Source organism: Mus musculus, chromosome 10 (genome assembly GCF_000001635.26).
Source record: "Mus musculus strain C57BL/6J chromosome 10, GRCm38.p6 C57BL/6J".
In the NCBI taxonomy this organism is placed as follows: Eukaryota; Metazoa; Chordata; class Mammalia; order Rodentia; family Muridae; genus Mus; species Mus musculus.
In genome coordinates this window covers 6,753,193-6,767,137 of record NC_000076.6, presented here as the reverse complement: position 1 = coordinate 6,767,137, position 13,945 = coordinate 6,753,193, and the positions used below count along the sequence as shown (strand labels likewise).

The 13,945-nt window shown below is 38.5% G+C and overlaps 1 protein-coding gene across 3 annotated transcripts in view; it reads right to left on the bottom strand.

Moving 5' to 3' along the window:
• The window catches only part of Oprm1 (opioid receptor, mu 1), a 279,617-nt gene extending 271,072 nt beyond the window's left edge, over positions 1–8,545 (bottom strand). For all 3 annotated transcript variants that reach the window (NM_001302795.1, NM_001302796.1, NM_001302794.1), the window contains exon 1: positions 8,448–8,545. In NM_001302795.1, coding sequence (NP_001289724.1) covers positions 8,448–8,527 — 80 coding nt within the window. In that variant the 5' untranslated portion in view covers positions 8,528–8,545. The remainder of the gene's footprint in view (positions 1–8,447) is intronic.
• Between the last annotated feature and the right edge of the window lie 5,400 nt (positions 8,546–13,945).

Genomic DNA, 13,945 nt, shown 5'->3' with positions numbered 1-13,945 from the left:
TCTCTGGTTCAGGTCCTGGACTGCATACAAGGAAAGCTTGAGCTGAGTACCAGCAATCACCAGTTTGTGTTTCATGATGGCAGGTGTAATGTGCCCAACTGCAGCATGTGTCTGTTGCCCCACTATGATGGTCTGTGCCATGTCTGTAAGCAAAAGAATCTCTTTCTCCCAAAGTTGTTTGCTTGTTAGTTGGTCGGTTTGTGTGTTTGTTTGTTTGAGACAGGGTTTCTCTGTGTAGCCCTGGCTATCCTGGAGCTTATTCTGTAGACCAGGCTGTCCTCACACTTTAAGATCAGCTTGCCTCTGTCTCTCAAGTGCTGGTATTAAAGGCATGTGTCACCACCCATCTCAAACTGCTTTTGTTGGAGTATTTTAACATAGCAACAGTAAAAGAAGCTAATATACTCACTACCATGAATATATATATATATATATATATATATATATATATATATACATACATTGAGAGAGAGAGAGAGAGAGAGAGAGAGAGAGAGAGAGAGAGAATGGGCAATAGTTCAATATTTCCTAATCCTTGAAAGGGTACATGGACAATTAGATAACTGTGCCCCATAAGGCTCCACCTACTAAAAGTTCCACCACCTCCCAATAGGACCACCTTGGTGACCATGCCTTTAACACATGGATACTTTGGGAACATATTCTCCGAGCATAACAGTGATGATAGAAGAAATTACCTATGTCAGCTTTCAGTAGTATAGTATGATGTTTATAGCATAATCTTGATACTTTGGGAAGCTACTTTATTGAAAGGGACCCACACTATATTTATAGTTTTCCCATTGGATTATCACATTATTGCTACATCACTTACTAAGAAGTTTGTTTTTTACCACAGGACTTGAGATATAACACTTGAGATATTATATATTATGGGTATGAAATAAAATTGATTCTGAATGTTCTGTTTTATTCCATTAATCCATATAGTTTTTATGCAATAAACTCCATGTCACTATAAGATTTTTCTCATATTTAATAACTGCAGAGGCAGTTTACCTGCATAATGTTTGCGTTTCATCAAGTGAACCAGTTAACTCTTCTAGTTTCTAAAAGAATGCCTACAGCATTTCAGTGTTATTTTATTAAATTTACCTCTGGAAGAACTATTTATTCATAGTACTGGTCCTGTTAAAGTACCTGATATGTACTTGTATTCATTTAAGTTTAGTCAAGATTTTTTTAAAAATTAGACATTCTGATTGAAAATTAGTACAGGTACTTACTATTGTTAATGTTATTAATTATCATATTTACTTTTGTGAAGTTGACTTTCTTTTATGCTATATATTATATTTAGTTATATATATATGTATCTATATGGATGACATTGCTTTTTGTTTTTTTAACTTACTTTGTAATTTCCTTTAACTCCTTATTTATGGCAGATTTTTAATGATTATATTACCTATATTATATTTTTATTATTTAAAACTATTTTAAATTTAAATATATGTTGACCATATTCTCCCCATTCTCCATGTTCTTCAAAATCCTTCCCTGGTCCCTACCCACCCAACTTTAAGTTTCCTGAAAAACCAAACAACCCAATACAGCGATACCCCCCAAAAACCAAGGAAACAAAACAAACCATACCCCCAAAGAAAACAAAACACCAAACTATCAACAGATCGCTCTCTCTCTCTCTCTCTCTCTCTCTCACACACACACACACACATGAGTCCATTTATTTATTTATTTTATATATTTTTATTAGATAATTTCTTTACTTACATTTCAAATGTTATCCCCTTTCCTAGTTTCCCCTCTGAAAAATCCCCTATGCCTTCCCCCCTCCCCCTGCTCACAACCCACCCACTCCCTCTTCCTGACCCTGGCAGTCCTCTATACTGGGGCATCTAACCTTCACAGAACCAAGGGCCTCTCCTCCCTTTGATGACCAACTATGCTATACTCTGCTACATATGTAGCTAGAGCTATGAGTCCCACCATGAGTTTTCCTTGGTTGATGGTTTAGTTCCAGGGACCTCTGGGGGTACTAGTTAGTTCATATTGCTGTTCCTCCTATCGGGCTACAAAGCCCTTCAGCTCCTTGGCTACTTTCTCTAGCTCCTTCATTGGGGACCCTGTGCTCTGTCCAGTGGATGGCTGTGAGCATCCACTTCTGTATTTGCCAGACACTGGCAGAGCCTCTCAGGAGACAGCTATATCAGGCTCCTGTCAGCAAGCACTTGTTGGTATCTGCAACCGTGCTTGGGTTTGTTGGTTGTTTATGGGATGGATCCCCAGGTGGGGCAGTCTCTGGATGGTCCTTCCTTCAGTCTCTGCTTCACACTTTGTCTCTGTAACTCCTTCCATGGGTATTTTGTTCCCCCTTCTAAGAAGGAATAAAGTATCTACACTTTGGTCTTCTTTCTTATTGAGTCTCACACACACTGTTGGTCAACTACTCCTGAGCCTAAGGTATGGAGGATTTTTTTATTTGAAGGAATTTTAATTTTATTTTTTGTTTGGGGTTTCATATATTGGTTCAGTAATTACATCACTTTTAAGTTCAGACTAAGATGATCATATGTCTCTCTACCTTGAAAAGTCATGGATTCATCATCAGAATGTATCAGAAGGAGCTGTACACATAGTTTATATGTAGTGCATGTGTAATTGTGCACATACATGTTTTCAGTTTCTCTCCTTGACTGTGAGCTTGCATTTCTCTGTAACTACTAATCAACCAACGTTTTGCTTATGGTGAGAAGCTGCTTAAATACCCAGGGGTTATGTTTCTCCCCATGATCCCTAACTGACTTCTCAAAGTAAATAGGACTTTTAATAACTTGCAAATCCCTATAAGACTTGCACCCCTCCCATTGATTACTCTGTAGAGATATGGAATCTCATTTTTCATTGTTTCCTCTAGTTACCACCATATTGTATCTTGGGCTTTTCACTTGGAGTATTTCTATATTCAGATATTTTACCTCCTTAGATATGTGTTATTTAGATAAAATTGGTCAACTGAGTACTACTCTCTAAAGTTGCATCCACACCAAGATAGATGCATCTTGACCCTAAGTCATCTTTTGTGATTCTTTAGATCTTTCCTAAAGTGGGTGGCATCACCTGCCTGTTCTCTTGCTTCTCGCACCAATAATATCATCATTATTGATGAACCTGTTCCCTCACAGGCTCATATGTTGGTCCCCAGCTGGTGGTGCTCTTTTAGAAGTTTCTGGGTGGAGTTTAGAAGGTAGGCTTAGTTGGAGAAAGCCAATCACTAGGGACATGAATTTCAAGGTTACACCTAGCTCTCAGTGACTCTTCTGCTTTCTCTGGTTCCTGCATTCTATGAGGCGAGAAACCTTCTCCACCTGCCCCTGTTGCTGTGATGTCCTGCCCACGTCCCAGAGCCAAACAACTATGGTATGAAAGTATAAGCCCAACTACAACTGTCGTTCAAGTTGATTATATAACTTAGTTTGTCCTAGTGATGTTGAAGCTAACATATACTCATGTTCACTGGGCACTTGACTGAGGGAAAAGCAACATTGTTCTGGGTGTAGGCCAAGGGGTAAAGAGGCATTGGCTGTTTCCATATCTTCTCCTAATCTTTTCTAAGGCCCTGAAGGTCAGACCTGCATACATGAGATTGAGATGAATGTCAGTCAAGGACAATTGCCCCATTACCTTAGTTGAGGTCAGCTTCATTCAGCCAGTCTTAGACAAGGTTCACATGTGACTATATATACACATGTGATGAGCACTGATGGGTGAATTCTTTTTGATCAGCAAGGAACAACTCACCACTAGCCATTATTCTGCACTTTATTTAATGTGTGTCAGCCTCTAACAAATTAAAACTTACTTTTGTGGTCCTTGTTTGCTACCTCTTAACCTTCACTTCATGGTGGTAGGGAATTTTATCTACTATGAAATTGGTTTCCAATAAAAATGCATTGGCTGGATGGAGCCACAAATTATCACTCTCAGTTCTGCCAACAGGAGTTAATCATCTGGGACACCTAACTGACATTGCTGCTAGAACTTGGCAAACTTTTTTCTCCTCCTACAGATAGGAACGTATAAATGATCTAAATGAATCTCTCCTTAGAATCTTCTATGTCATATTTTTTGAAGTTTCATAGTCATATCTTGTAGGCTCTGTTTTACATCACATTCTTATTGCTGTCTCTTGATGGCTGGCTGAATTAAAAACAGCACTTCTGGGGCTCTGTGCTAACCTCTATTTGAAAACTGACCTTTGTGTTCAGAGTCTTTATCATCCAGGCAGGGAGATCTAGTTCACTCATATGCTATTAAGTTGATGTCTCCATTCATATAATTTTTTTTTTTAGTTAGTAAACATTATTCTTTCACAATTTCACCTACGTAAGCTGTATATTCTGGTCATTCTCTACCCCACTACACTTCCCACCCTTATTAACCCTACCCCCTTACAAACATCTTTGTCCTATTTCCTGTTTCAATTTTGTTTAGTATTCCTTACAGTTTAGGATCATTTGTGTCACTTGGAGTTTGGAAGTAACCAGGAAATCCTAGCCAGCTCATCTTGTTTTACAAGCAGATGTTATGCACCCTCCATCCCCACACCCCATCATCCCAGAAACTTTCATTGTCAATAGATCATTGGTAAGTGGTAGAGCCCCTGTGAGTCCCATTCATCTGTGAAACCTTTTACTCAGTTGGGATAGTATTAGGAAATGGGGCCTTTGGGAGGTAATTAGACTCTGAGCTTAGAGCATTCATGATTGGATTATTACACTTGTAAGAAGGGACAGAGAGAGCTTTCTTTCTCTCTCTTTTGTCTTCTATGTGAAGACTCAGGCAGAAGACAACCACCAACAGAGGAAACTCACCAGACTCTGGCCTTGCTACCACCCAACAAACAGACCTACTGTGAGAACTGCACCTTTTCTGTGTAAGCAGCTTGGTACTGGGGTGCTACAGTATTCTGTCATAATGGCCCAAGCTGTAGAGATGCTCACCTTCAGTTTTAGAACACTTTCACTTGCATTTAAAAATGTATAAGTACTAGGAGAGTGGGAGTAATAGTCCACAAACTATATCCCTAGACAGGGAAGGGGAACTTCTAATTGACTGACATTTAATTGATAACTGAGCAATTATGTCAAAAATTCTGCCTTGCCATCCAAGACTTGAAGCTGGACTCCAGGCTGCTGAAATGTCAACCAGTTTGTCAGTAACCCTTTGGAGAAGTGATATCCAAGACCACTCTTAGAAAATGCTGCCAATACTTCCTGTCCAGGGCTTGTCTCACAGCCAAGAAGACTCACCATCACTACCACCACTACCACCACCACCACCACCACTACCACCACCACCGGCAACAGCAACAACAACAACAACAATAAACAACAACAAGGCTTTCAATATCTGAGGGTTCCTGAAAGGGTTTTGCTGAGGGCAGATGAAGTAATGAACTTTGTATATCTTGGTATAAACAGAAAAAAAGTAATTCCTAATGACACCTAAATTGTGATTAAAAAAATACTAATGAGGGAGAGGCCAGAGACAAAGAAGCCCTTGGCGGACCCTCTTGTCTCCTTGTCAGTCTTGGAGAAAAGCAGTCTGCTTTTGGAAGTCTTGTCAGGAAGTGGCCCTGGCCTATGAAATATTTCTGGTCCTGTGCCCAGATCATGGTGACCCAGTGAGCCTTCACAGCTGGGGATGTTTTGTCCTTGTGTGACTCATTTTGGGGTCTGCCTCTCTCCTGTCTCTATCCTCATGATGACCAGTGCTCTGACCAAAGGGGGAACTAAAAATGTGTTCTTTTACCTTATAATTTCCTAATAGCTCTTTGTGTGAGAGCACATGTATCCACTCATCACCCAGAATAAAACTTTTTCATGTACTTACTGCCACTTTCTGAGAAGTAGTAGTTTTGAATTACTTATATTATGTAAGCTTTTAGATTGAGAGCAATTAGAAATATTTCTATGACTTTGCTTGTTTTGGAATATTTTACATTTGCCAACTAAACCTTTTTTTTACTGAAATCTGAGATTGTACAGGCTACTGTATCCAACCAGATCCAGAGTATAAAATACTGTGGTGGAAGACACTAAACACTTTTAACTGTGCTGGACACACCCTCAAGACTGGATAGATTTCGTAATGTTAAATCCGGCTGCTTGGGGAGGAAGGTCATCAACAGCTATGAACCCCATCAACTACAACATCAACGTGATAGACATGGTGTGACCATTTGTGCAATAGTGGTATCCTTGTTATGGGGTTACCAACCACTTTCTGCCTACATTTCAAGCCTATTCCACAGAGAAATTTATATGGGGTACTTTAGAGCTGGTTAAATCCCATGCTCTAGAGGGAGCTATTATTGTTTTGGTAAATAGAATTGATGTTAAACTATTTTCATAATATTTATGTTTATCTCATAGATTAGTTCTGCTCTCAGCTTTAGTCAGAGAAACTTCTGTTTGCAGTGGGCAGCAGCTAATACAAAAACCCATAACTGGTTAGTGTGCTGAGAGCAAGTTGGATACTCAGCCCTAAAAGTGACATCTGTAATAAATACCTGCTTCAGAAGAGGGGACAAAGTGAACATCAGAGCCAGAGGCTAGTTGGGAGTGTTGTGAAGCACTGTCTTCTAAAGGGGAGGGTGTTGTCTTCATGAATTCACAGCAGCAGTGCACCTGCACAAGACCTGCAAGAGACTGACCTCTCAATATTTCATTTTGGATAGGTCGTACCATTTCTCTATGAGGATCAGTTAATGGTTGATGAGGGAGGGGAGTCATAATTGCTCAGTGGTGCAACCACTTTTAAGTTGCCCTAGCTAAAGACAATACCCTCCCGCGCTATGCTCATGTAGACAGGTAATCCTAAATAAATGCAGTGGAGCACACAAATGCACATATACACAGAGATGGGGGTGGGGAGAATACATAAGAGTAGGATAGGAGAAGAGGTTTTTGAAGGTAGAAGGGGATAAGAGAGGGTAAAGGTGGGAAGATAGGATCCAAATTCATTATGTGTGAAATTCTACAAGAATAAAACAGCCAGACCTAAAATATCTAGATTGCCACATTTTATTAATCAGCCAATTCTTAGTCTTTGTTGAAGAGGCTATTGTAAATACTCAGTTCTTCAGTAATTATATTTATCTCATCCCATGTGTACTAAAAATTAAATGATTTTTTTTTCTCATTTGTGTTCTTAAGACAAAGATTCTATTGCCTGAGAGTAGCAGTCAAAGAGGTATGGAAGATCTTAGACCTACAACTTGCAATCTAATAATAAATGATGCAGTTGATAGCTGCAGTATCATTCAGTTATTTGGAAGACTGAGTCAGCTTGACCTGCAAGTATCACTCAGTTTCACTAAAGGAACACTTCACTTGTATATGTATTTAAATCCAATTTTAAAATCATCCCTGCTCATATTTCTATAACATGGTTTTAATAGTCTCATCTGTATTGATAGTCCATCTATAAAATAAATACACAGGTTGTCTTTGTTTCCTAATCCGATGGCTGCCAAGAAGTTTGCCTTGAAATAATGAAAATGTTTCATTGAGTAAAATGGAAAAATCCTAAAACTATTTTAAAAATCATTATGGTGAATTTTTAAACCCTTGCTCATTATATTTATGCAGTTGAGACATATGTATCATTCCACTTGAAATTATTTGAGCTTATATTTTTGGCACATTATGAATGCACATATACGTCCACACTGAGAAGCATGTAGAGAGGGATGAGATTGCTTACAGTTATAGTGAAACCAACATTTTCATTACTTTTCTTATTTGTTAAAGCTTTTTATCTCTTTTCTTTAATTTAATTTCTAAGAGCTAGAAGCCCTGGATTCCTCTATGAGTCATCCACACTTCTAAATGTATGATACAATTTACAAGTACCTAGACAGCCTACGAAAAACGTTCTATAAAGTAAAATTTTGGCTTAATTATTCCTTGTTCCAAGGGCACATAAGAGATACAGAAAGAAAGACACACACACACACACACACACACACACACACACAATCATCATTTAGCTCTTTCAATTGTTAATTACCATCCCTATGTTTTCTGCTCATCATTTACTTGCTGTGTCATCAGAAAGACAAATATGATAAGATAAATGAACATCCAATAGCTCTTACAGCAAACTAGGTAGAAAAGATTTCTACAACAAAACAAGGTTGTATCCTCTTTTGTTTTTTCTGCACTCCATTTCATTCTGCACTCCACATAACAGCAAAGACTTTGATTGAATGCAAAGGCTGGTCCTTCTTATACAATGACATTTATTGCCCAATACAGCCACGAGAACAAGAGGCTACCTTTCTGCATCATCTTAGCAACCCAGGTCAGCCAGTTCTATTGACTAAATTGTCTTGTTAGCAGGGAAGAGAGGCAAATAGTTCAGACAAAGCCATCACTACAGTCTGAAGAGAAACCAACCTGAGGTAACTCTTCCCCTCTTGATTTCCATCTCTCTGTCTGAGCTTTTGGAATGCAGACTTAGAGAAAGCTTCCATCATCGGCCCAGATCCCGCGCCTTCAAGCTCTGTGGAATATTCTCTCTGAAATGAGCCTGGAGGGCTTCCCAGCTTTGCTGATCCTCTCCATTCTCAAGGACAGTAAAATGAGTTATGGGAAGGGAGGAGAACCTGGACAGTCACTGGTGCCTATGCAATGAAGAGCCAGAGATGGACTGGCCAGGATTTGCAATTCAAATTCTAGTTTGCTGTGTTCAGATAGAATCTCAAAAGTGTCTTATGGTGATTTGACCAACACATCTCTGGCCACCACAGTTATAAGCAAGATCATGTGAGGAGTGTCCTTACCTTTAAGAGAGAATATCGGAATGAATGGCTGTTACAATCCTTAATTATGTTAACTTGACACACTGGTGAGAAGAGGGAGTCTCCCATCTGAGGGATATTTTCTTAATTTGTGATTGGTGTGGGAAGGCCCATCCCACAGAGGGCAGAACAATCCCTGGGAAGTTAGTCCTGGGTTGTATAAGAAAGCAACCTGAGAAATGCATGAAGAACAAGCCAGGAAGCTGTGTTCCTCTAAGCTCTTTGCTTCAGTTCCTGTTTCTAGGTTCCTGTCTTGAGCTCCTCTGCTGGTGGATGGTAAGTGATAAGGAAATAAATTCTTTTCTCCCCTAAGTTTCTTTGACCGGTGTCTGGTATCTTATCACAGCAACAGAGAGGCAAGCTAGGACAACTGTCATTGACAGAAGTCTTTAGTTCTAGTGCTGTTGACAACATTTAACCCTTATAAAGTGCTGTGAATAATCCATCTGTCCATCCATCAATCCGTCTGTCCACTTGTCTATTCGTCCATCTGTCCATCCATCTGTAAACAAGCTCTCTGTCCAAACTTGTAATCATATGCCCTGCTCCTTTACCTTTTGGCTACCACTGTATAATAGGTGCTTTGTTCCCATCCTTAGTCTCAGACTGATAGCTATACCTGTATTCTTGTTTAATTTTGATTTGTTTATTCCTTCACTAGATACATTTTTAATTTTGGAGGACTTTTATATTTGAGGAAAACTACAAAGAAAATTTCCCATTTCTACATACAAGGTCCCTAGTTGTTTAAATATAGCAACTTAGATACACAAGGGGTTCAGCTGTTTGTCATTAGCCCCCTCTATTTCCACAACACATCTTTAACTTTCCCATAATGTAGTACAAAATACACTTCTTTTTATCCTTTATTCAAATAAATGTTTATCTATAGAAAACACACACACACACACACATATACATATATATATATCAGTTTTGAAATTATGATGTATTGTACAATTTCAAAGTCACTAAAACAATATTTAAGTTTTTTTATCCATAGATAAAAATAACAGTTATATATACTTACAAGGTATTATACAGTGTTTTAATCAGTGTATATGTTGTGGAATGATTGTGTCATGTTGATCAACTTAGACCTGACTCTATAACATACCTATGAAAACTAGAGAGGTACTTGTGTGTGGGGTGAGGGGTAGAACATGGAGCAGTTAGGTAGGTAGATGAAAGAATGCATGTCAACCTATATGGGGATCATGCATGTACGATGTATGTATGTATGTATGTATGTATGTATATAATAGGACAACTTTGGATGTATGTATGTATGTATTTAGATCATAGGACAATTTTGTATATATGTATGTATGAATGTAGATCATAGGACAACTTTCGGTGTTACTCCTTGGGTACTTTTCATGTTTTCTTTGATGCATGGTCTCTATGTCCTAGAACTTTGCCATGTAGGCCAGGTAAGCTAGTCTGTGAGCATTCAGGCATGTGCCTGCCTCCATCTTATCACTGCTGGAATTACAAGTACTGTGGTGGCTGCACCCAGATCTCTTTTTACAGTGTGTTGGGATCTGAACTCATTCGTGTAAGTAAGTACTTTACTGGCTGAGTCAAATCCATGGGCCTTAGAATGATTTTTGTAGAACATAAGGCTATTCTTCAGTGTCCATGATGTAGATGCCTCTTGGCCATTGCAGTCAGACGCTGGATGGCTTTTTTTATTTACCAAATCTGTCCTCTTCCTAGCCGAACTTAAGCAATGGCAGCTTTCCTTCATTTTTTAACATGCTGAGTTCTCCCCTTTCTCAGTCCACATTAACAAAGGTGTCCCTGTATCTGTTCTCCTTTGTGCTATTCCTTTGACTAGTTGTCCTCATTCAGTGGGTCTCCCTTATGTTAGTGTAGTAATAGGACTCACCCATTGTCTTTTATTGTGTAGCATATCCCCTTGCTAATTTCCTTAACAGTACCTGTCACGACTTATATTAAACAGACTCTTTGTCCATCTGTTTACCAATTTCCTCATCAGAGTGTAGATTTAATTAGTGAAGAGACTGTCTTTCTTTCATTAGCATCTCAGTGACAGGACATAGTAGGTACTCAATAAATATTTATTTAATAACACATAAATGAAATAGAGTGAACAAACTTTCCAGATATGTTCCATGCCAGCATTCCTTAGGGCAGATAAAAATAAAGAATAATTACAGTTATAGAGTTTATTGTATGATTTATGAGCTCCTGGGGTTTACATTTATTAAAACCTCTATGAGCGTCAATCCAACTGCGATTTGAAGTCCATAGAGAGGCAGTGACTGGGGAGCACAACTGAGTATGCTTCTTGGCCTCTGATTTCCTGAGCGATTCTCTCTGCTGTTCTCAAGTCAGAGAAAGAAAACCATAACAAGCGAGGGCTATCTATGTGCTGAATTGGGATTGGGACAGAACCTTCTCCCTTTGCTGTAGCTCATGGGAAAGTCATAGACCACAGTACTCAGCACAAGCAGGAGACTAAGATATCTTTACTGAGAGATCTATTTCTCTTCCTTTTTATGTATATGTGAGAACATATTGAAGAACTGTAAACCCCTACCATTCTTATTCATCACACAGCTTCCTTCCCTTCACCAATAAATAAATACCTGGCCAGAAGCAGAGCATTGCATGTCATATTTTAATTATTTCCTTACTCTGGACCAGCAGTGTGTGAATTTAAACTTCAATACAGGGACTCCTGCTTCCAGTGGAGATGAGGCACTAAGAGCAGTTGTTGCTTTTTGCTTGAAAGAAGTAAAGGTTTAAGTCAATAGTTTCCAAGATTTTGGAAATCAGGCAACAAAAAGCAACTCTGGGTAGGAGACCAGAAATATATACAATTGGCCTGGGTAGTGCCCCAACTTTCTGTCTGGAATTCTGAGGCTGTAGTGAAGGAAGCAAATCTTAGCTAGAACCTGGGTGTCTCTTTGAGTTGAGGAGAGAAATTTAGGAGTCCAAATTGGCTCACATAGGCAAGACAGCATTCTAGCATTCAAGTAGATGTTAAATATAGAGAACTCTGGAGATCTCCCTTGTGTTTCTCAGTGTACTTTAGTAAACACTTACCTGAGAGGCCAGAGGAAGTACCTGAGAATGAAGTCAATGGTTCTTGGAATGAAAGCTGAGAATATGTCTTGATGCATAAGACTGAAAAGCTAGAAATACACAGGACATCAAAGGAAGGACTAAATGGAGGGCAAATGACATTTAGAAGAAAGACATCTCTAGTCCTAACTAACAAATCTTAAAAGCAAGACTGAAGGTAACTAAATTGTTTCCAAGTAAATTATGTGTGTCCTAGAAAATAGTGGAGAACATTAGTAAAAAATAAAAATTTTATATATACAATAAGGTAAATGGATAGTAATGGCATACCACAATGCAATGTTACCAGAAGTTTTCAAGAAGCAGTAAAATAAGATTCATGGTATGGATAGAAAGCAGCCAACCCGAATAATGTAAAGTAACATACATGATAGAGTGAGGAAACAAGGATGGTATGACACCTTGGTTTAGATCTGAGATTACTGTGTGGAATTATAATCCATATGTTCAAGAAACTATGGGAAAGAAAGCTTGAGGATGGCAAGTGGAGTCCACATTTACATCCTTATGCTAAGCTTCTGAGAAGACCTTAATGATTGAGGGTTCATACACTGGGCATTGTAAAATGCATACAGCACCAGAGAAGAAAAGGCTCCTAAATATACTGATTTGAAAAAACACTTCCCAAGTGAGATACAGAGGGGGAATGCATGGGCACAATAGCAGTAGCATCAACATAGTAAGACAGCACCAGACAGCTTGTCATATATACAGTCTAGGTTAACAAATATTCCCAAAGATAAAGAGAAGTAAAGACATATAAAGATAAAGCATGTGCATGCATGGAATTGTCAGAGAATAAAAATTAATATAAGTGAACCAATAAATAAGAGGCAGAAATATTTTATATTAACTTATCAAAAGAAATGCAGGGTGGCTGTTTTAATATCACTTGAAGTGGAACTCATAATAATAATACTATCTAGTAAGGAAAGCCTTTTTGTGATATAAATTAGACAATTATTAGAAAGATTATTTCTAAATATTTATGCATTTTAAATAGTGCTTAAGAATACATCAAGGGAGGGGTTGGAGAGATGCCTCAGTGGTTAAGAGCACCTACTGCTCTTCCAGAGGTCCTGAGTTCAATTCCCAGCAACCACATGATGGCTCACAACAATCTGCAATGGGGTCTGGTGCCCTCTTCTGGTGTGTCTGAAGAGAGCAATGATGGTGTACTTACATGTATAAAATAAATAAATAAATCTTTTAAAAAAAGAATACATCAAGGAAAAGATGAAATGTAAAATAACAGCCAAAAGAAATAGACAAATGTACAATTACGGTTCTTAGTGCTGATTGGCAATGGCACAGAACATCAAAATCAACATGGAAGCCCTGAGAAGCCTCATGCAACTTGAACTAACACTTGGAACACTACTCTTCACTAGTCCAAATCATGAGTTTTCTAAGTTGAACAAGAGCAACCATTTTCTAGGATACATCTTTAACTGTGAGTCATGACGCCACATAGGGTCATGTAACAGAAGGTGAGGTGATAAAAAATTGGCACCAATGAAAACTTCACAGACATGAAATGAGAATATTTCGCAATCAAACAGGAAATGAACTTGAGGTGCCTGGGCAACACTTGCAGTTGTTGCACAGTGTAACTTCCCTGCAGCCTTCATTCCGAGATTACAACACACACACTTTTTACTGCACGCGCTACTATAGCATTATAATGCCAGCAATATTCTCTGAAAAACCTCTGCTGATGTTTAAGACTTGTATGCTATGGGCTGTGGTGATTTTATATGTCATTTAGTTTCCTGCTCTTAAAGAAACATCCTGATATAACTATGGAGAGCAAATGTTGGCAGTGTTTTGACTACTACTCTTGTCATGTAAGGACCAATTGATTAATCATCAGGTAATCATCATTGTTAGGATGTCTGATGATAAAAGTTGCTGCTTGAATTGCCAATTTCAGTTTAATAAAATACATTGTTTAATTAATTTTGACTGGAGATGGAAACA